Source organism: Eupeodes corollae, chromosome 1 (genome assembly GCF_945859685.1).
Source record: "Eupeodes corollae chromosome 1, idEupCoro1.1, whole genome shotgun sequence".
Lineage (NCBI taxonomy): Eukaryota > Metazoa > Arthropoda > Insecta > Diptera > Syrphidae > Eupeodes > Eupeodes corollae.
In genome coordinates, this window is record NC_079147.1 from 182,816,519 (window position 1) to 182,839,801 (window position 23,283).

The following is a 23,283-nucleotide window of genomic DNA, read 5'->3' on the forward strand; positions in this document are numbered from 1 at the left end:
CATTCGCTACTATTATCACAATTTTCTATGCTTTCGTTTGGTTAAAGCGTCTTCTAGTAAAACTTTAAGTTTTGTTAGGACTACAAATCATTAAATTAATGTACATTACAATAGGTTGCCATTAAAAACTATTTTTAAAAATCAAAAATGCCAAAAACACTTGCAAATTAAATAGCGGTTGTCAACAGCATGGCACTACTTCAACTTCTGTTGCTCTTTTTTTAGTTTTATTGGGCCTAAAAGCTTTTTATGAGCATAAAACAAAAGGGTTTTCAACTCAAAATCCTGGTACCACGAGCTGATTTGTCATTCAACACCAACAAAAAAAAGTTCTGCAGATAAAATCGTCTAGACGTTCATTTCCTTATTTCAAATTTTGATCACATTACTAACTAGGCAAACTAATCATTTGGTTTAATCAAACGTTTGTCCATAAATCCCTATACATCACCTTTGTTAGACGTCTACTTCAACAAATTGGCCAATTCTGGTCGCCCATTAGAATCTACATATATGATGCAGATTTTTTCGATTAGTGCTCCACCCTCACTCAGATCATTTTGAAGTTTTTTTTATCATTTAAAACTAGTTGATTGACCCTGGGGGCAAGCTTAAAGAATGAATAAAAATAATAAACAATTGCTACCTCTCCTGGCTATAAAGATTAACTTAAACTTAATATCGTTATTACGAATAACAAATCGAATGTTCTGATGCCAAGCGAGCGTTTTTGAATTCACTCATTTCACTTGTCTTTTAATTTCACATCGTTTCTTACACCAATAATCAAGAAAGGACACAAATCGGATATAACAAACTACACGCTCACTGCAAAACTTTTTGAATAAGTTGTTTGCGAGAGTGTTACATTTGTTACAAAAAAAAAATTCATTTGCGAACAGCAACATAGATTCGTGAGAAAAAGACCAACCGCTACAAATCTTATCACATTCTCAAACAAATGTTCAAACGCTTTACAAAATGGTTATGAAGTTGACTTTGTATGCACGGATTTTTCTTTTGACCAACTTAGCAACGGAATTATTGTATTCAAACTCAAGATCTTGGTTTTCCAACTTTCTTATTTGCTTGGATCAAATCTTACCTTGGAAAAAAGTAAGTAAAGTAAAATTTTGAAATTGGCTTTCAGAACCTTTTGTTGTTCAATCTTTCCCATCATCAAAGTTAAATATTCTATATAACCTTAACTCTTCATTGTTCATGTTTGATATAAGTTATGTTTTATTATTTTGTACATGTGTCAGTCAATATTGTAATATTTTCATTGCTAACAACTAACAAATGCACTTATGATGAGCCTCTGATTGTAGTTCAACGCTTGATATAAGCTAACTACTTTCTAGAATTTCTGAAGTGTTAAAAAAATTCCCATTTTTTGCAACTTTACTTTTATGTGTCATTTTATATCATAGAGCTTTATTATGTAGTAACCCGTACTGGTACCCATGTTGCCTAAAATAGCAAGGTAACTTGGTAAATAAAGCACATAATGTTTTGTCCAGAATATGTATATATGTAAGTATCTACTGCAACCACATCAAGATCTTCAATTTCAATTTGCATATCAATTATTTGTCACAGCGAAAAATCAATAGAGGAGTTTTAATCCACAGTAACATTTTAACTGATGTTAAAATTCTGCGCTTTTTAAATGAAATGACATGATGTTTTACTGTTGTACAGAGAAATATTATGGTTGACCTAATCTCTTGACTTTATTGCACTCAACAGGGCATGGATAATTGGATACTTATGGCAGTAACTGATGTGTAAATGTAAAATGTAAGTTCAATCTTTTGATTAAAGAATTTGTTTTATTGTTTGTTCTTCAATTTCAGGCAGCGATCGAACAAAAAAATGTGACCAATGAACTTTTTTTTATAAATAAACCCAACAAATCATTGACTATTCCAATGATTTTACTTTTATACTTGCGAAAATGTTCCGGTTATAAAAAAGCATACACGGATAGATTAAGTAAGTAAATGCATTTAATTTTCATGTATGTATGTATATTGTATATTGTTAACATCCTTATTGAGACCCTCTATTTTACTTACAGCTTAATATACAGTCCCTGGCCATGTTATTAGACGCACTTTAGGTTTTATGCAAAATCTCAATTTTCAGCTACATATATTAATCAGGTTTTCGAATATTGTAATGCATTCAAATTATTTTGTATGTAGAAAATAAACTATTTCCTACTTTTTAATAAAAATAAAACAACAGATTTATAGATTTTTTTTTCTATAATATTTGAAAATATTGCGTATAACCTAATAGTTATAAAAATTCTGCAGTGCAATATGGCCAGGGACTTTAAATACTACGTTATTCTGCTTATTTTGTGAGGCAAGTTTCTAGTGTCTTATTAGCCAGTGCCAAAAAATAAAATGACTTCCAATTAAGGCAATTTTATTGGAAAGTTGACTGCGAAGTTAACCAAGAAAAATCTTCCTCACTATCAAGTCAAATCCACTTATGTTAAAGTGACAGTTAATCATGATTTTTTAATTAGCTGAAAGCTGAACTTTATAACTCTTTAATTTATTTATATTTTGAACAATTTTTGTATGTGTTTTGTGAAAGGGTTCCTTGTGAAATTGAAAAGGGAATAAGTAATATTTTTTTAAAAAAATACAAAATACTGGTCGTGATCAACTGAAGGTAGAGGTTAGGTAGGTAGAAATGGCGATCTCAAAGCAACCTAGCCTGAAATCCAATTAGCGCTGTAGTGCGCCGTTTTGATACCAAAAACTCCTTTGACCTTTGATTGAAAGGGATAGATTGATAGAGAAGCTTCATAGCGATTATGTTAGTGTCATTTTGTTTCATTGAGAAAAAAGATTAGGTCTCTAATCTTTGTCTCAGATAGCTCATCAAGTTCTTGAAAGAATGCTTTTCCAAAGTATTTCATTCTAGTGTTTGCCAAAGCATGACATTTGCAGAGGAAATGGATTATCGTTTCACTTTCTCTTTGGTCACTACAGCTACGGCAAAAGGTGTTGTAAGAGATACCCAACTTCTCTGCATGAACTCCTATAGGCCAATGTCCGGTACAAACCGCAACAGTCTTGGCTATGTCTTGCCTTGGCCTGCATAGAAGATCGTTTGTACGGGTTTTGTTATAGGTGGGCAATATCTTCCTAGATATAATGCAGTTGGTAAATTGCTCCACCTTCGGTTTGATTCAGTTTAGTAGATAGAAAAGATTTTACCCTTCATAGCACAAAGAGGAATGTTAACCATTTCCTCAAGTGAGCTTTGAAGGGCCGATCCTTGCCTGGCTAGCTCGTCAGCCCGTTCATTTCCCACGGTACCACTATGGCCCTGAACCCAGATCAGGGTGACACCGAGGTTAATATTCAGGTTCGCAAGCTCATCGCGACATTGCTGGACCAATTTAGATGAGGATATGGCCGAGTTAATGGCTTTGACAGCTTCCTGACTGTCTGTAAAGATAGCCGCATTTCAGTTTTGGTTTGGGGTTTGTTCAAGTATCTTACATACTAGCTAGCAAAGTCAGGAAACCTAAAGCATTTGGCTACATTTAGGGACTCAGAAAAGATCCCAGAACCAACTTCGCACTCCATCTTTGAGCCGTCAGTAAAAATGGTTGTGTCGAAACCTATCGACACGATGTCATCCTCCCAATCTTCCCTCAATGGGAAAATAACCTTAAAACCCTTACTAAGGTTGAAAGTAGGAGTGCAGTAGTCAGTGTCTACCGAGATACTATCTGAGGGAATCAATATCGTAGTGTTGCTGTGACCATAAGGTTTTGACAACCAGCTATTTGATTCCTTCAGCCTAATAGCGCTGCAAGAAACTATGTATTTAATAAAAAGGTCGATTGTAGAAGATCCAAAATAACGTTTAAGGCGTCCGTTAGGCAAGTACGCATGGCCTCTGTGGTACCCACGCAAGCTGTTCTCTGAACCTTCTTTAGCTTATTAATATTATAGGCAAGAGCAGGCCACTACACAATCGAACCATATGTTAAGATTGGGCGTACTACGGCTGTACGTCCATAAAATCATCTTCGACTGAAGTCTCCACTTTTTGCCGAAAGTTTTGCTGCAGGCGTAGAAGGCACCACAGGCCTTCCTAACCCGTACTTCAATATTTAGTTTCCAGTTTAGTTTAGGGTCGACTATAACTCCCAAATATTTTGCACTGGAAGATAATGATAGGATTTGAGCGTTGAGTCGAGGTAGCTTGAAGGGCGGTACTTTAGTTTTGGTGGCAACAGTTCAGTTTTACTTTGGTTAACTCCTAGTCCACAACTCGTGGCCCAGTTGCTAACTTTCTTCAAAGCTGACTCCGTGATTTCACTAGTCACAGAGGTGTACTTTCCTGACACCAATAGCACCAAATCATCCGCGTAGGCTACCGCCTTCATTCCACGTCTCTCTAATTTAACGAGAATTGTATCCATGACCAGCAGAAGCCATAGAAGAGGCGAAAGGACACCACCCTGGGGTGTTCCCCTACTCACGTGTTTTGTTGCGATTGTATTGCCTAGAGTGGCTCGAATCTTTTTACCTCTGAGCATGGAAATAATCCATTCGAGGTAGAGGTTAATGAAGTAAAGTTCCGAGTTCGAAGTTTATGACATTTGAAAAAATAAATAGTATCCTTTGTCAAAACTTACGTTCAAAGAAAACAGTTTACTAAAAAGTTCCTTATATTGTCTAAACCTAGCCATTGTTTACTTTAAAAATAAAACTATAGCATATACTATATTATGACCTTATTCTTTAGATTGACCTAAAATATAGTTAGTACAACACACAATATAGATTAAGCCCGGCTTAAATAAATGCTCTTTAAGTGCAGTAGTGTTACGACAAATGGTATGCAAATATTATTCTATAATATTTAGCCCTAACAAGAGTCTCGCCCGAAAAATCTTCACTCGTAATATTTTTGTTGCCCTAGATTTTAAAAAGCTAGTAGGAGTAAAAGAAATATTTTACTTCGAATTTATAACTGACAGATCGACGAAAGGTTTGTTCAAAAAACAGCTCTCCTTAAATTTTCCCCTCAATTTTAATAGAACAAAAAATGAAATCTGAACCTTATGTTTTTCTTGAACACACAACCAGTACAATTTGGATGAGTTGTTAATATTTTCTGTTAAAATTATAACCACTGAGTGCCGGGAAGAGAATTAAAACCTTTTGAGTAACCGGAAACACAAAATGTCCCTCTTCGTTTGTAAGCATTTTGTCTATTCGTGTTCAGAAAATGAACGAACTTAACTAGGAAAGCTAGGATTAAATTTTGATTAAAAGCCACAAATACAACAAATTTATTTTATTAATATTTGTTAAGTGTTATAAAAAAGTGTGATACAATCATTGCAAAAATACCAAAATGCAAAGCATTGTCATGAATGTCCTATTACTTAAGGAAGAAGAAGGAGCAATATTGCGTCGAACGTTGGAACATTGAAATTACGTTCAAACTTCATTTAATCTATAATCATAAATAACTTTCAGATTTAGACAACTTTGAAGAGTAAATAAGGCAGCTTTTACGTATATGCTTATACATACAGTACGTTCTTGATTAACACAACTTTCGATTTTCGCAACAGCTGATTTTTTATCATTAATGACGCGGTAATCACAACTCTTCAAAAACAATTGGCAAAATCTGCCAATTTCCAGCGAGGTCCTTAAAACAAGGGCTTGCCCGTTGCATGAAAAAATTAAAGAGATGCCAGAATCTTTTAATGCGAGCAATATTTTGAATGGAAAATTTTAAGAAGAGACATGGAATTCGCCTGTTGAAAATTTGTGGAAAAAACTTTCAAACGAACCGCCACTTGCAGATTAATTCTTGATTAAATTTAAGGAAAAAGTCAGAGAGCTCGATTTGACTCACAATCAAATGTATAACGCCGATGAGCCTGGGTTATTCTAACGACATATGCCCAACAAAACCCTTGTAGCTTTAAAGGAATCGACAGCTCCTGGGCGAAAGACAAGCAAAGAAAGAATCACGTTTCTCGCCTGCATCAACGCATCCGGTATACACAAAGTTAAACTATTCGTCATCTGTAAACCCAATATCATTTAAAAATGTTGAACACATGCCCGTTTTATACAAGGCAAATAAAAATGCTTGGATGACATTAGCATTGTTTCAACAATGGTTCCATTCGACATTTGTGCCTCAGGTAATAAAATTAAACCGGCCACAGGTATGTCTTTTTTTATACCTTTTTTAGGTACGAACAGAACAAAATTCAGCCCCTAATGAAATAACTTATTTTAGTTTCGTTTCTTATTATTCATGTTGCATTAAATAAGTTTTGGTTTTCAGATTTTCACTTTGCATCTCGAATTGAGCTTAAACAAATATTTACTCGGTTATTGCAACAACCCAGTCATTCCAACTACCCTTGTTTTGATAAGTTGCGATAATCGAGAACGTACTGTATATGTTTAGAGTTGATTGCTTTGCACATGAAAATAAAACAAACATTAAAAATTAAAAATCTCAAAATAGTGAAAAGGAAATACATATTTTTCTTATGGAATTATGTTCTGACGATTCTTCTTATAGGGCTGAATGTTATCCTTGGTATATTCAAGTATGTATGTATGTTTACACTTATAGCTTGGTTTAATAAATATGCCCTTTTTTAAAAAATCGTCAGCTAGTTGCACTCATTCTCATTTCCAATAAAACATTGGTCATATTCGACGCATTAAATTTGTACATGACCAGAAATTACGGTCGGAAGAAAGCATGCCCGATGAGTGGAATCTCAGCATAGTTTGCCCGATACATAAGAAAGGACACCCTCTAAACTGCGCCAACTACAGAGGCATCAGTCTCCTTAACATTGCGTATAAGATCCTCTCTGCCGTATTATGTGAACGTCTGAAGCCATTTGTCAACAACCTGATTGGTCCTTATCAGTGTGGCTTTAGACCAGGAAAGTCACACTACGGCAGATCTTGGAAAAAACCCAGGAGCTTCAAACCAATACCCACCATCTCTTTATCGATTTTAAAGCCGCGTATGACAGCATCTATAGGGAAGAGCTCTACCGAGCAATGTCTAGATTTGGCATCCCTGTCAAACTTATCCGTTTGTGCAGAATGACGATGGAGAATGCACGCTGCTCTATCAAGGTCGGAAAAGATCTTACCAATTCATTTGATGTCAAAAAAAGTTTTAGACAAGGCGATGCACTGTCATGCGACTTCTTCAACATCGTTCTGGAAAGAATTGTGCAAAACTCAACCGTCAACACTAGAGGCACAATCTTCCAAAGGTCCATCCAATTACTCGGATACGCAGATGATATTGACATAATTGGAAGATCAAAGCGTGATGTCAGTGAAGCGTTTTTGAGCATTGCGATGGAAGCGAAGAAGATGGGTTTAGTGGTCAATGAGAGCAAGACCAAGTATATGCTGTCATCAAAAAAGGACATTGAACGACCACGTCTTGGACAAAACGTCACCATGGACAGCTATAACTTTGAGGTAGTTAAGGACTTTGTCTACCTAGGCACCGCTATGCACACAGATAACGACACCAGCGCTGAAATCAAACGAAGAATAACTTTCGCAAATCGCTGCTTCTTTGGACTTAGAAGGCAATTGAGAAGTAAAGTCCTCTCTCGAGCATGTAAAATCACCATCTATAAGACACTCATCATCCCGGTTCTCATTTATGGCGCTGAGGCCTGGACCCTGTCAAAGAAAGATGAGAGCGTCTTAGGATGCTTCGAGAGAAAAATTCTTCGGGTGATTTTTGGCCCCGTACGCATAGATGGAGAATGGAGGAGAAGATATAACGACGAACTGTACGGGCTGTACAGCGACACTGACCTAGTTAGCAGAATTAAAGTCCAACGGCTTAGATGGCTAGGTCATGTAGAGCGGATGGACATCAATGCTCCAGCCCGGAAGGTCTTCGAATCCAATCCCGAGGGACGGCGCAGTAGAGGAAGACGCGACTCAGGTGGCGCACCCAGGTGGGAGAGGACCTCAACCAACTTGGCGTGCGAAACTGGAGACAGCTAGCTAGGGACCGAGCTGGCTGGAGACGCTTGTTGGTTGAGGCCCAGGTCCGCCCCGGACAGTAGCGCCACCTTAAGTAAGTAAGTAAGAAATTACGGATCAAAAAATACTAAAATGTCCCATAAGTAGTACAAATTTCTGGTAATTTGTAAAAAACGTACGTAACACCACGTCATGCTCGGTTCCAACGCTCGTCCACAATGACACTCCCTATATGTAAGTGCGATTGATAAATCCAATTTGCTTACAGCACAGTTTGCTGATAGTTTGACGTTACCAGAGAGTGTCATGAGTCTTCCTGTTCTTGAGAGCGTAAGCGAATCTTCTTTCGCACTTGTGCAGTTGCAACATTACTGAAAGACATACAAGGTGTTCTTCAACGCTTTTCCATCTTTCCTTGTCTACTGGTCTCTTTCCGAGCGGTTGAGAAACAGCATAAGAAAAAACTCGAAAAACGGAAGACCCGCAGTATGGCTGACCGACAGTATGGCTTTCGTTACATAATCGAACAGTGGATCAAATCTTTGCATAGTTTTGGAGATTTTTGCACTTTATATTTCAAAAGCATCTGGTGTTCCCCAGGGCTCCGTTTTAACTAAAGTACACTCAGCATTTCATTTTAATTTCTAAATTCACATCCTTATTGATGTGGAATTTCAACGGCAGCGTAAATAACAAATAATTGCTATTTTTTTTTTGTAATCAAAATTTTTCCAACTCTGCGTATACGTAAGCTTTTTTATCTCCGGAATTGATCTATCGATTGAATGTCTCTATGATCAACTTTACTCCTGTAACCGAAAATATAAAGTTTTTAAATTCGAGCAATATAAAATCAGTTTTCCACAAGTTGAAAAGTTACCAGGTCCGCACCTGATTCGTATTTTTTAAAAGTTGTTCTACTGATTACTGACTAATCAATTATGAACTTCGATATATTTTATTTTATTTCTGACAGCAGTTTAACACGATATAAAAAATAATAAAGTTCATAAATGTCTTTGACCACTCCAATATCATCAAAGCACGAGCCAATATTATTATTTTAAGTACAAAATACTCATAAGTTTCAAACAAGTTACGAAAATGTATACATATAGTTCTCTACTGATGAATGACCCAATAACACCCTTTACACTCCATCAACGACGCCATCCATCGAATTGCTATAATTTTATATTGACGGCAAAACATAACTGACGACAATATGACTACCATTTAGCCAGCAGCAAGGTAAACTTCAGAATATGCTTATACGTGCGTCGGTCGTCGCGTCGACGGCCGTCTTACAAACCGGAGCTAAAGTTAATGAGTAAATCTAAATATACTCTCTCCTATAATCTTATAAGCTTATGAACGTATGTACATTGTACACTTATGATTCTCACGCTTAAATGACCATACACAAAATATTGATATTTAAACGTTTATCTAAATTTAGGTTTTTAACTGTCTATCTGACTGTCTGAAGACTGTTTGAATATGTTCTCGGTGGATGAAATCAAAGCTTTTGTAAAGCTTTTATAGACTGACAAAATTAATACCTACATACATTTGTTTGGTATTGCCATGATAATTTATGCACCGGTAGCTATCAGTAGGGTGCATTTAATTTGTTTGTGAATTGGAAGACTTTGTTGTCTTGACATAAATCAGCTCAGCGAAAAACGTTGCGTTGATTCTAATAAAAGTTAAGGTTGGGAATAGAGTTTAAGATCAAAAATACAAATTCACAACTCAAAAACACCCTTTTTTAAACTCGGCAGTTGAGAACTCAAATTTAAAATAATACCACGGTTATATTTTAAAATTACACAATTCTGTTGAACAGCAAACAAATATTACAAGTACATTTTTAAAAACTTTCGGTAATGAAAAAAAAAACATAAAATTCGAAAAATGCGAGACATTTTTAGTGGAATCGATAAAACGGTCGATATATTTAATTATATACCGATTATTTCATACAAATGTTGGCCGCGACTGTGCCTCATATAGTCCACCTGCTAAGTCCAATCTTTCTAACATTTCGGTCGGTATCGCTTACTATTCAAAGTAACGTTGCGATGTACATCATAAAACTATGAAGAAATACGGCCTAATGAAACAGCCAGCCCATTATCCGCACCAAACATTGCCTTTTCTAAATGCTGGATTGGTAGCTTCTGCAAAGTTTCTGGCTACTCTTGATTCCAAACACACCAGCTTTGCTTTTTCACGTATCATATAACCAGAAATGAGCTTCATCGAGACGTTTTTAAAAGAATTCGGCAGAAGCTGTATCTTAAAAGGATTCACACCAAAATTCTTCCACGTAGTGAAGTATCAGAGGCACAATAGCTTCGAAAGGAACTAAATCGATAATTGACGGTCATCACTGACATTGGCTGAAACAGTGGTATAATGTCCAACAACGTAAACTAGCTGCAAAATATCCACCTTAGTAGGGGCTATTTTGGTATTTAGATGTCTTAAACTCGAATCTCGCCTTTAAAACGGGGTTTTGAAGACTTAATATAATAAATTAATACTACCTTATACCATACATTTTATGAGCATTTTATATCATTCTAGAATTTAAAACTTTTACAGTTTTGCGGGTTTCGAATTCAAACTTTAATATTAACTATTTGCTTAAGTTTGGAAATTACCCATCTTCAAGATTATTTTTAAATTTTTGAATGTATTTTAAAAACTTAATATATTAGAATTGTTAAGGCAACCGATTCGTTATAAGGACACAACTTACTTTTAAACCGTTTTGCCTTTGTAGGTTCAAAACCGTTTCAGCATAAATAGCTAAGCGTTTCGTTTAGACTTTGTAAGACAGGTAGAATCTAACAACGTACAGTCCTTGGCCATATTATTAGACGCACTTTAGATTTTATGCAATGGCTCACTTTTCAGCTATTTTAATCAGGTTTTCGAATATTGTAATGCCTTCCAATGCAGAATATAAACTATTTCCTACTTTTGAATAGAAATAATTAGAATTTTTTTTTAAATTAATATTTTTAGTTTTTTTTTTGTAATTTTTTCAATATTTTGTTGCTATAATAAGAGCCTTAGTTCTAAGCGGCATCAGTGACCGCATCTTTAGATACTTCCCTCTTCATCAGCTCCCACACGTTTTCAATTTCAATTGGGTTCATATCAGGACTGTTTCCTGGCCAGTCCAACAGAGGGATGTTTTCAGTTTGGTCCAAAACACTTGTCGACAATGTTTTCTCAATATTCAGTTCACATATTTACATATAACGTGCTTAACCTTTCAAAACCAGCGTTGCTAAAAAGAAAAAAGCAATATGTACATAGATTTGAAATAGTAATATTGCTGTTTTAAATATTTCAAACTATCTACAGTAACTGTATTGAAAGACAAATTTAAGGCAATCATAGATAAAAGTAGTACCCGTGGCTTGATGGTTAGTGCGTAGGGCTGTTACGCCAGAGGTCTTGGGTTTAATCATTGCCTGTACCAACTAAAGTTTTTTCGCGAGTAATTGACAAATTCTTCAAGAGTAATTCCCTAAACTACGAATTTTAGCCCAAGAAATTTCTTTGGGCTGATTTGTGAAAATTTCAAATTTTATAGAAATTCAAATAAATTGTTCGCCTTTGCTGTCAGTTACAAAATTTAAAAACAAAATTTTGAAAAAACAGCAACAAGACAGTAATATTGTGTGATAAATTTATTGTTTCCGTTCGCTTACTTTTTTGTAGTTTTTTTTTTAAAGAGAATTTTACCCCCACTCTTTAAAATATTTCTTTTTACGAACTTAAGTGCACAAAGTATGCTAGCGGACCTATTTGCTGTCATTTTCAAATAATTGTAGTTCAATTTTGTGGAAAAATTCCATGAAAGGACACGATTTGGGATAATTTTTGAGTTTTGTGAAATTTTCAAAATAATTGTTTCTTAGTTTCAATGTAAGAAATTTTGCGATAACGATATAAGAGATTTGTATATTTCATTGCATAGGTTCAACGAGTTTATGGTACCAAAACAGAGATTTCGAGAGCTAATTGAGACTCGCATGGGTTGCTTGTATCTGCCTAACCCACCTACCTACTGCTCTTTGTTTTTCGCAGTTTTATAGTCTTGACATTCAATACCATTTCTCAAGACATTTTGTTTGCGTGTGATTAAATTTGTTAAATTTTTGAGTTACATGAAGAAAACTGCTCGCTCAAAGCCTCAACTATAATAGACTTAACCGTTTCGTTAAATGTCGCTAACTTTGTCGCAATTACGCAGGAGCCATTTAAATGGCTCGAGCTTAAGCCAATGTCAAATTTGAAACGCATTTTGTTTGGCATTTACTTAAGTTACTTGAATCCATTATGGTTACTTTTTGTTTTGACGATAACTTCTGATAACTTTTCGTTCGGTTTTGACATTAGCTTACTTTCGGTTAAGTCAATTATAGTTGAGGCTCAAGCCAAAAACTTGCAACATTTTTACGCGAAAAACCAACATTTTCTTCGTTAAAACCGTCGTTAAGTTTTATCAATTTATATCATCTGAATAGTAAAACAATTTGTATTTAATTTCTTATTGAGAATCTGTTAATGGACTTGTCAGCCAATATTCATAATGCCAACAAAAAGGCAATGACATTATATAATTCGCAAATAGACCCTTTTCACAGTTTTTAAAATTTTTTTTTCCTGGTTTTATAAGGTATTATTGAAGTAGTCTGAATCAAAACAAAGCTCTTCCTTTCAGCTTTTATCTTAATTCACCTTTTTTCCGTACCATCTGTAAGCTTTGATATTGAAATTAATTCCATTTTATATAAAACTCACTAGTATCCGAAGGAAAGCTTGTACTTTGTTTTAAAATTTGATACGGTACACATCGCGCACGGAAGACTCAAAAATTATAGTGATACGGTCGTAATCAATCAGTAAGAAGCGGAAAAAAGGAAATTCAACTCAAAAACGATTTCAAACGATCTTTAAAAAAAGAGATAAGTTAAAAACAAAAAAATGAAAACAAGAAAGTAGTGATAGATCATAAGATTGTTAAAATGTTAATTACGTTTTTTAGTGAAATTGAATAAAAACAAAGAAAGTTCAATTTAAAAAAAGTGCTAAATAAATTGATTCAAGACATCATCTGAACCTGATACAAAAATAAATTAAAAAATAAAAACAAACAAAACAGGATACAATGCTGCCCAGAAAAGTTCATATAAATTGGCGCTTAAAATCACTTTTCATTGTTTTCGTTGTCCTTGACACAGGTATTGTGTGTTGAATTTTAACTTATTTTTTTTTTGGGTTTTGTTTTTCAATTCTATACAGAGATGCAACATAAAATGCATATTTAAATAAATTTAGCGATTGTTATGTATTCTGATTTCGTTTTCTGTTTATTTGTCGACGACCGATGAGCGACGATATTGATGGTTCTGTTTTATTATTTTTATTGTTTAAAAGTCTTTGTGGTGGGCTTGTTTTATGAATATATTATTATCAAACGAATCCGGAAACATTTCATAAAAATACAGACAAGTTGTGTGTCGCTTCAAGTTTGCAAGCGGTTGTGATTTGAAATTAAATAAAAAAATAAAAAATATATTAAGCATACGCCTAGGTGAACTGTTGTTAAGTTGTGAAATTTAAATTTGTTTGATGCCGGTGGCGTTTTCTCTGAACTTCTGTATGGTTCAAATATATGTGCTGATTGTGGAATTATTCTTATAGAATAAAAAACTAAACTTAAATGTAATAGCAGCAAAAGATTCCTGCTGATATTTAAAAAAAGATTTTTATTTGTTTTAACAATAAAAAATTTTGTTTCTATTGATGAAATAAACTGAATTATTGTTTATTTAAATCTATCAATTTCTTCTGTAATGAGTTCTATTAGATACAAATAAGTGATTAATATTTAGAACTTCAAAAATTCAATTCGAAGATCTATTAGGGTTCATATTGTTTTTTTTGTTTGTAGTCAATAAAAGAAGAGTAGAAATATTCAGGGTTATCTATTTTGATGAATCGTTATGTGTGAAACACCACATCATTTAAATGATCACAACTCGAATTCTTGCAAGCATCGATTTTTTTGCGGTAATTTGTAAATGGACCACTTTTTCACACATTTTGGGAGGTATCTCATAACTTGACGAATTTTGGTTTTAAGTGCTCAAGAGTTAAAGGTTTATCTGCACAAACGATGAGAAATTATGCGGCCAGGAAATATCTCTTACAATAAAGATCGAGTTCTGTGGCATGTGGCACCGTCATATTGAAACCACATATTCTCCTTCGGTTATTATATGATCATAACTCTCCGAATCGACTGTGACATTCGTTCCATCATCGTTTTCGAAAAAGTAAGGTCAACTCAAAAATCCAAACCAAAGACCGCACCAAACAAACAGTGACTTTTTGTGAATGTAATGGCCTCTCTTCAATAACTTGAGGATTCTCAGAACCCCAAATACGACAATTTTGTTAATTAACATACCCACCGAGTAAGAAATGTGCTTCGTCGCTAAAGAACATTTTGTTTCAAAAATCGCAGTCCACCGCCTTGTTCAAGCACCCATTCGACGTATCTACGCCATTTTGGATGGTCAGGTGGCTTCAGTTGTTGTGTGAGCTGGACTTTATATGGTGAAGATCCAAATGCAAACTACGCCATAATGTGCAATAAGACAATCGTCATTCCTGAGAACGACGAAGAATCGACATATTTGGATCTTCGGTAACACTTTCACTTGCAGCGGCGATATTTTTAGTGGTACGAGCAAAATGATGATGCATTGGGCTTGCAATATCTGTACTCAATCCAGGCTCTTCAAATTTCTTGACTTTCTGATTGACTTGATTTCTTAGTTGGAGGATTATGTAAATAATAATCTAATCTTAAAGCATGATATGTGGCTGTTGCAGGATCACCATTTTTGTTAAGCGATCACTTTTCGTAAATTTCAGACCTTTAACTGAAACAAAAAATGGTTTAACAACTTAGTTTGATAGATCTCGAATTTTATTTCATCACATACATACATATGAACCTATTTCAAAATTTATATTTTTTAGAAATTTTACACAAGCTATCGGCGTTTTTTGATTTTATTTTTTAAATTTTCGTCAAGTTGATTCCACAAAACTTTGTTTGTATATAAAGTCACTCACCCCCTTTTTATCTATGTATGTTAATGCTTTTGAAACAAATAAAGTTTAAAAATCAAAAAGTATATAAAATAAGTGAATCACTAATTCTCTTAAAACTGGTTCAAAGTTTTAAAAAGAATGATTTATAAAACATTTCTGTTTTAAAAATATTTAAGAAATATTCCGAACACACGTTTGAAGGAATATCTCAAAGCAAAAAGTCTTCGAATCGTATAACATAGGGAAATGTTTCACTGTTAAGACCTGCTTAGGTTCTAAACCAGATGGTAGCTTGACAATCTAATACTTAGAGAGCGAAAACTGCATTCAAAATTGTCTCTTTGTGATAAAAAACGCAGTTATTGAACTATCACTTGTGACTGTGCCTTATTAAGAACAAACGGTTACATTTTAACTGTCATGTATAAAAAACTGCCAAATCCCATTCGATTCCACTCCTGTTTGTATTTGAACTTCAAACTAAAAAATTTGTTTGTTCAGACAAATCTTTATAAGCATGAAAATCGTTAATGAGATCTTTTATATGTATATCTTTTAAGAAACACACCCATATTATATATCTAACTCAACATTAAAAATTTATTATTCAGATCATGAAGTTTTTCATCCAACAATGATTGGAATTTAAATAATAAAATGTACGGCGTAAAACGTTTCATTATTTTAAACTGATAGAAATAGTTTAGACTCAATTAAATTAGTTGAGATTTTTGTACACAAAACCAATAGTATTATCACCGGAAGACTCTAAAACATCCAATACCGCATTGCGGCTACATAAATCTTGCTCCATGAAAATACTAAGTTGAGAATTACATTTCTTAAATGTCACCAAATAGTTTTCTTTGTAGAAGAACTGACAACTTTAAGCTATGAACGCACCCTTAAACTTGAATGACAAAACTGTCAATATTAAAACATTTGTTTAAACAATTTTCAAAGCAATGAATCATCTTCAGTTACGAAAATATTGTCACGTGCATTTGTGACTCCTTTTGTTGACAAACCGGATATTTCACTTCAATATTGACTTGAACCCTTTCAAAGCTTTGCTTTATGTATTTACATATTTGTATGTATTTTGTATTTGTTTTGTAAGGTTTCGAGGTTTATAGTAGTTCGTTAATTTATGAACCATATCAAAGATTTACACTATTAGACCAAAATATCAAAACATAACTTTGTCTTAGAGTCTTATCATAGAACATAGACCATATCGAAGTGAGGTAAACATTTTAAATTTGTTTGAAACATAAGTCTAATACAAAATAAGACCTCTAAATTAATCGATTTAAGATTTTTATTTAAAAAAAAAACTCACAGATCTTGTCAAATGACTCCTTCCAATAAAAAGATATCGTCAAAAAACTGACGATTATTTGCATCAAAACATGGTTTTTACCTCGCCAAATTTAAAAAGTGATCAAAGACAGTTAGAGAATGGCAAAGCTTAAGCTTCTATTTCAAGAAATTATATAATCCTCAGTACTCAAAAGTACAATAAAAACACTTAACTCTTAATAGCACATAATCCTGGGCGAAAAATATAGTAACATTGATTTATTTGCACTACTTTCATCTACATTATATGGTCTGCTTTGAGGGTGATGAAAAGAACTTAGAAGCAGAAATACATTGTTTTGATAGCTTTAGATCGAATTCAACTTCAAAATGAATTTATCACATCAGGTTTTTGAGATATAAAAGCTTTGAAATTTCGACTTTTTTAAAGCTATGTATGTTTATTTTTGACATATTAACTTCCCATAGGAAGTTATTGTAATGGTTTCGATTTGTCAAATTGAAAATTTTGACATTTCTCGACGTTTCAAGGTCCCTAGAGTCGATATAAAAGATTTTTAGAAATATTTCTGTGCGTGCGTGTGTACGTACGTTCGTACGTCCTTACGTCCGTACGTTCGCGACGTTTTTTTCGTCGTCCATAGCTCAAGAACCAGAAGAGATATCGACTTCAAATAAATTTTGTTATACAGATAATAAGGCAGAAAGATGCAGAAAGGGCTCTCAAGAAAATTGCGTGGGTGGTTTTTTTACCATAGCAGTTTAAAAAAAAGGTGAAAATTTTGGGTAACCCTTAATATCTTACGAACCAAAAACGCTAGAGACTTGAATTAAATTTTATATAATATATTGTAACGTGATCTCAAAGAACTATATTTTTTGAAAAAAATCTATCTAACGGTTTTTTGTCTAAATCAAAAAAACTGAAAGAAAATTTGTCACCTCCTAAATTTAACGACTAACATATGATTTCATCTCCAAAACAATTTTGAGCAACGGAGAATAATGTTTTAAAAATCTGATAAAATTTTGAAAAAAATCGAATTGACAGTTTTTTTTATAAAAAATAAAAATCTAAAAAAACATTACTCAAAGTTCGTAAAAATTAAATATCGATTCAAATATCTTTTCAAAAACTTGAAATTTAGGCTTCAAGCTTATTTTATCTTATAAGAAATATTGTTTTCAACATTCAATAAAATTTTGAACAAAATCGAATTGACAGTTTTTTTTATAAAAAATTAAAAACCGAACAAAAATTAACAAAAGTTGGTAAAAATTGAATATGGATTCAAATATCTTTTCAAAAACTTGAAAGTTAGACTTTAAACTTATTTTATCTTATAAGAAATATAGTTTTAAGCATTCTGAAAGATGTTGAGAAAAATTGAATTGACAGTTTTTTTTACAAAAAATAAAAACCTTAAACAAAATTTATAAAAGTTGGTAAAAATTGATTTTCGACTCAAATATCTTTTCAAAAATTGAAGATATTGGCTTTTAACTACTTTTATCTTTCAAAAAATATTGTTGTTAACATTTAGTAAAATTTTGAAAAAAATTGAATTGATAGTTTTTGTACAAAAAATTAAATACCTAAAAAAAATTTAACAAAAGTTGGTAAAAATTGATTTTCGACTCAAATATCTTTTCAAATCTATAAAATATTGGCTTCAAACTAATTTTATCTTATAGCAAATATTGTTTTCAACATTCGATAGAATTTTGAAGAAAATCGAATTGACGGTTTTTTTACAAAAAATAAAACTCTAAAAAAAACAATACTAAAACTTGGTAAACATTTACTTTCGACTCAAATAGCTTTTCAAAAATTCAAAATATTGGCTTCAAACTTATTTTATTTTACAGAAAATATTGTTTTCAATATTCAGTGATTTTTATATAAAAACCCAACAGTCCGTTTTTTCATAAAAAATAAAATCTATAAAAAATAGTACGCAAGTTTGGTAAAATCGATACTAGTACATATAGACAAACTTTTAAGCAAGACAAATCGACAGATGGGATGGGAAGTTATCAGTGTGGGTCGCATCCCAGCCTCTTTTTTTTTAATCAAATAAGTGATGATTTTTAATATCTATGTATAATCACTATCTTCAATATTACGTTTAACAAGTTTTACTAAATTTTTTACTTTTTAAAAAGTTCCCACATAATCCTCAAAAGAATTGTGAAGCAGTTATGCTAAATGTTTGTTCCTATAAGGAATTCGTAGTCTTTTGGTTGAAAAAATCAAGTTTTTGGAATGGCTAAAATCGGAGATTTGCTACGGAAATCAGCACTAAAAATTAGCTCTTAATCAAATTGTTCAAACACATAAAATAACTAAATTCAAGGTTTTTCTGATAGAACCAAACGAAGAACTTTTAGTCATCTAATACCTAATGAGAAAATACGAAAGTTAAAATGATTTTGAATTATATCTAGAAGATATGCATAGTCGTGTCATAAGTTCTGTTACAATTATAAAACACCGTAAGACAAGAATACATAATATTTTATTTTCATTGTTGTTTTATTTATTTGGCCCATACAAAATAGTTTTACTCAAAATGACCCACCTCACCTTTAATTTCAGCCTTATAGATATTTTTGATGCATTCAAAATCCTTTGTCTAGAGCACTTTCCAGGGTAACTTTTTAGCGCTTTAGATCTGAGCGTCGATAGCCTTCTATGTGTATAATGCATCCTAATCAGCATGAATACATCCATTTATCTGGAGTGGTATTCGTTCCCGTACTGCTTTCATAAGGGTAAAATCTGGGCAACAGGCGTCCGAGTAGTTTTTGGGCTGTCATCTACTCTTGAAGATATAGCAATCTGGCGAAGAAGCCGATTCCGAATATCTTTGGGGTTCCCTTAGGTTTTAAAACAAGAAAACTTTACCAGAACTCATTCCTTATCCATATAAGGGAATTATAACATAACATAACATTACATACTACTCAGCACATAAATGTACAGAATAGAGAAAACAGCACCTTGAGCGACTAGACTATGTAAGGTGATACCAACACAAGACAATTATACAAGACAGTAGGACAGAACAACATACAGAAAGAACACATGACAACAGCACGCGGTAGGTTTTGAGACAGATCTGTCTACTAACCACGCTCACTGATGCTTGATTTCGGTGATCGATGGGAACCGAAGCTTTTGTTTCAAATTCATTTGTATTACTTCAATCTTAAAGCTAGACAAAAATTCATAAAACTAGCCTAATTATCCATAACTTAAAACTAACTTAATGGGCCCATACGGACACTAAGTTAAACTATAACACTTAATACTAATGCCTTTCAGCCCTCAGATCTATTTTACTTCAATTTATATTTTAATTATTTTTGTATTTATTAGAAAATTTGAACAAAAAAAACTTATCGATATCCTTTTTTATTTTTACTTAAAATAGGTTCCTTTATATAAAACTTAGTTAACTTAAACTACCTATAAACTACTTAAAACTGAACAACTACAGCAGCAAATCTAACTATCTAACGTTTTTATTTTTTATATTTCGTTGTCTTTTTTTTATTTTTCTTCAATTTTTTTCAAGCTTTATCAGTGACTAGGTCGTTGCCTAAAGGGAATTATATTTTCTTTAGTGCATCGAGAAATAGTAACAGAAGAGAAACTGAAACCAAATTGACAGCTTAACGCAACGTATCTGATAACATAAGACATGCTTTAAACAATAAATTTACAACTGTGGTAAACTTTCTTGACTTTTCAAAGGCATTTGACTGTGTAAACCATAATCTTCTCTGTGATAAATTGACCCTATTTAACTTCTCTGACACAACTAAAAATCTAATCCATATTTGACCAATCGTATGCAAACCGTTTCTTGTAATTCTAGAATGTCCTGTTAATAATGTTTTCCTCAAGGATCAATCCTTGGACCTTTACTGTTTTCATTGTTCATTAATGATCTGCCCTCTGTTTTGTCTTACTGTCAGTTTCATATCCAAGCAGATGATTTCCAATTATATATAAGATATATACTGAAATGATGCTTGAGAATGCAATATCTAAAATAAATCTTGATTTACAGTCTATATATGATTCGTCGACACGGAACGGACTTAAACTCAATACTGAAAAAACTAAAGCTCTTCCAATTTCAATAAACAAACCAAACCTTGATAATTTCCCTCCCGTTATGTTAAAAAATGTTAAAACGCAGAAATTTAGGTTTGGTCTTTAACAACAGGTTAACCATGTCGATATAGTTGTGTCAAAGATTTATGCTTAAGGACTATTTGTTACTAGATCCGTACTACCTACCCTTATTAAATTAAAGCTGATCACTTGTCCTTCCTATGATAACATACGGATGTGAGTTGTTTGCTAATCTTGATTCTTAATCGGCTCTGTAAATGTAAATGTTCGCATATTTTGACTTTTCTTTCACATGAGCTTTATTTCTATTCGCAGACAGCGACGAATTCTCAATTTATTTGTACCCTTTTCAACAAACAAAAGCCGTTTTGGTATAATTTTGAGGTTAAGTTGAGCGCGAATAGTTCATTCGTTGCAGTGTAGCAACCGCACTGCAATTCGTTACTACCAAATTGTTTTTACAAAATTGTCTGGTTTTAGAAAAGAAAATTCAAATTTTATTATCTACCACAAGTGTCAATTGGTTTCTTATAATCCAAATGTATTTTTGTTTTAAATTGACTTTTTTGAAATGTGTAAAATCACGTTTGTTCGTCCATTCGTTGGGCCCGATTATGGGATTCGCGGCGAATCGTTTTGCTAGCGAGTTTGCCATTTTTCAATTATTGCTTTTGCTTTCGCCTCCATCCTTTTGAATTGGACCAATTAACGAATTCCTAGGCGAATTTGAAATGTCATAATGTTTGTTGGCGAGTTGAAATCCGAAAGCTTTTTTATGCGGAGTCACAGACGAAAGAGTGTTTATTATTATTATTCCTTCCATTCAGAATAAATATACACTACAATTGGTTCCATTTTTTAAATTTAATATTGTTTATTGAATAAATCACAGCAAATTTCACAAATTCAATCAAAACAAAATTTGTGGAAAGCTGTCAAAACAAAAGTGTCAAATCACTGGAATATTGGAGAGAAAAGTCAAACCAAAAGTGTCAAAGCACTGGAATATAAGAAGAACTATTTACGCTTCGCAGCGATTTCGTCCATAAGGAAACAATCTACCGGGAACCTCATAATCAGGCTCCTGTACTATTTATAAGTTTAATTTTATGTACAGCTGACATATTTACAAATAAATAAATATCAAAATATCAACAAAGTCTTGAAGGTTTGTAACAGAATTTATTGCACGACTATGCAGATTCTTACTTTGAGAAAAATTCGTACAATATTTTTTTAAGAACTTCATTGCGTCTTACCCTAGCCTTAAAAAAAAAGGTGATTACATATATTTAAAAAACGGGATCAGATAGAAAAACTATGAGTTGACTTCCAATTCAGGGCAGCAAATTCATTTGAAAAAGTATTGTGTAAACTAATACAGACAAAAAACAATTTCATTGACGAGTGTTATTTTGTTGCTCAGAATTTTAGATTATAGCCTGAAGACTAGAATGTAAGATAGTCTTTTAGTTTTTTTAAGTGTCAAAACCATGCAAAATCAACAGCTTAAAAATATTCCACATTTGTTTTGATAAAGAGAGATGTCACCTCTTGCTTTCATCTTGTCTATCATCATTAATACCATTTAAATTCAAAAGTTCTTCTTATAAACTAATTATTATACATCGCAGGTAAAAATATAGTGTTAAATTAATTGACACTAATTTTAGTAAAATATGTTCAGACAAATGTCACATTTAGTCTATATGCAAATATTTAACGACTACAAATTATTTCTATAAACAAGCAAAACTACTTTCAGGCATACAAATAGGTTCCCACATTTATTTAAATACTCAATCAGTTTTTTTTTATTTTATTAAATTTAAAGACAAATACATAATATTAAATAGATAATTTAAAGATCGTCCGTTGATCAGCAAACATCTACAAAACTACAAGACAAACAAAATAAAAACTTCCCGGTAGGTCTAGCATATAATATCTATCTATTATAACTAATCGTTGTTTTATTTTTTCTTGTTAAAGATGCGTGTGCTATTTAGGTTTGAACAGTGTTGTTATATAGTATTAAGTTCCCCAAAAACGTTGCTTGTCCAAATAAAACACTTTATTTTAATTACTTTATTTCCTTTTTTTTATTTAATTTAAAATCAAGTAGTTATACAGATAATATTGTATTGCTTCAAAGTTGTGACCTGTTGTTTATGATTTTCTTATTAGACTAACTATATGGATACAGAAATTTTGAAATCAGAGGCAAATTCGTATACAAAACTAAATTATCTTCTTGGAAGAATAAATTGATGACAAAGATGCTTCGATGGTAGAGAATATCACGCTTTGCATTCAATGCAATAAGATATCTTGTTTATCCCAAAGTTATGAGGAGAAGAAAGAAAAATCTATACGTTGCAATAAAACAATACAACGAGATATGTATATATAATTATTTTATTAAATTAAAGATATTGTTATGGATATGGGGTGGTTAGGTTCATAACAATAGGGGTATTTTTTAAAAGAAATTATGAACGTTTATTTTATGAAAAAAGAAATGTAGGCAATTAATAATATGATAAATGATATTGGGCAAATGGCTGCAACGTTTTCTTTTAATAAGTTATTAAAGCATGTATCGTT

General features: G+C 32.7%; 2 protein-coding genes across 3 annotated transcripts in view; both read left to right on the forward strand.

Annotated features, from left to right (window-relative positions):
* The window catches only part of LOC129953026 (small nuclear ribonucleoprotein-associated protein B), a 121,031-nt gene that overhangs the window by 39,312 nt on the left and 58,436 nt on the right, over positions 1-23,283 (forward strand). The window lies entirely within an intron of this gene.
* The window catches only part of LOC129952957 (uncharacterized), a 35,183-nt gene continuing 13,774 nt past the window's right edge, over positions 1,875-23,283 (forward strand). The window contains exon 1 of one of the 2 annotated variants that reach the window (XM_056065953.1): positions 1,875-1,998. In XM_056065953.1, coding sequence (XP_055921928.1) covers positions 1,935-1,998 — 64 coding nt within the window. In that variant the 5' untranslated portion in view covers positions 1,875-1,934. Of the gene's footprint in view, positions 1,999-12,893; positions 13,322-23,283 lie in introns of those variants that run through there. The other variant, XM_056065943.1, reaches the window with a different exon arrangement.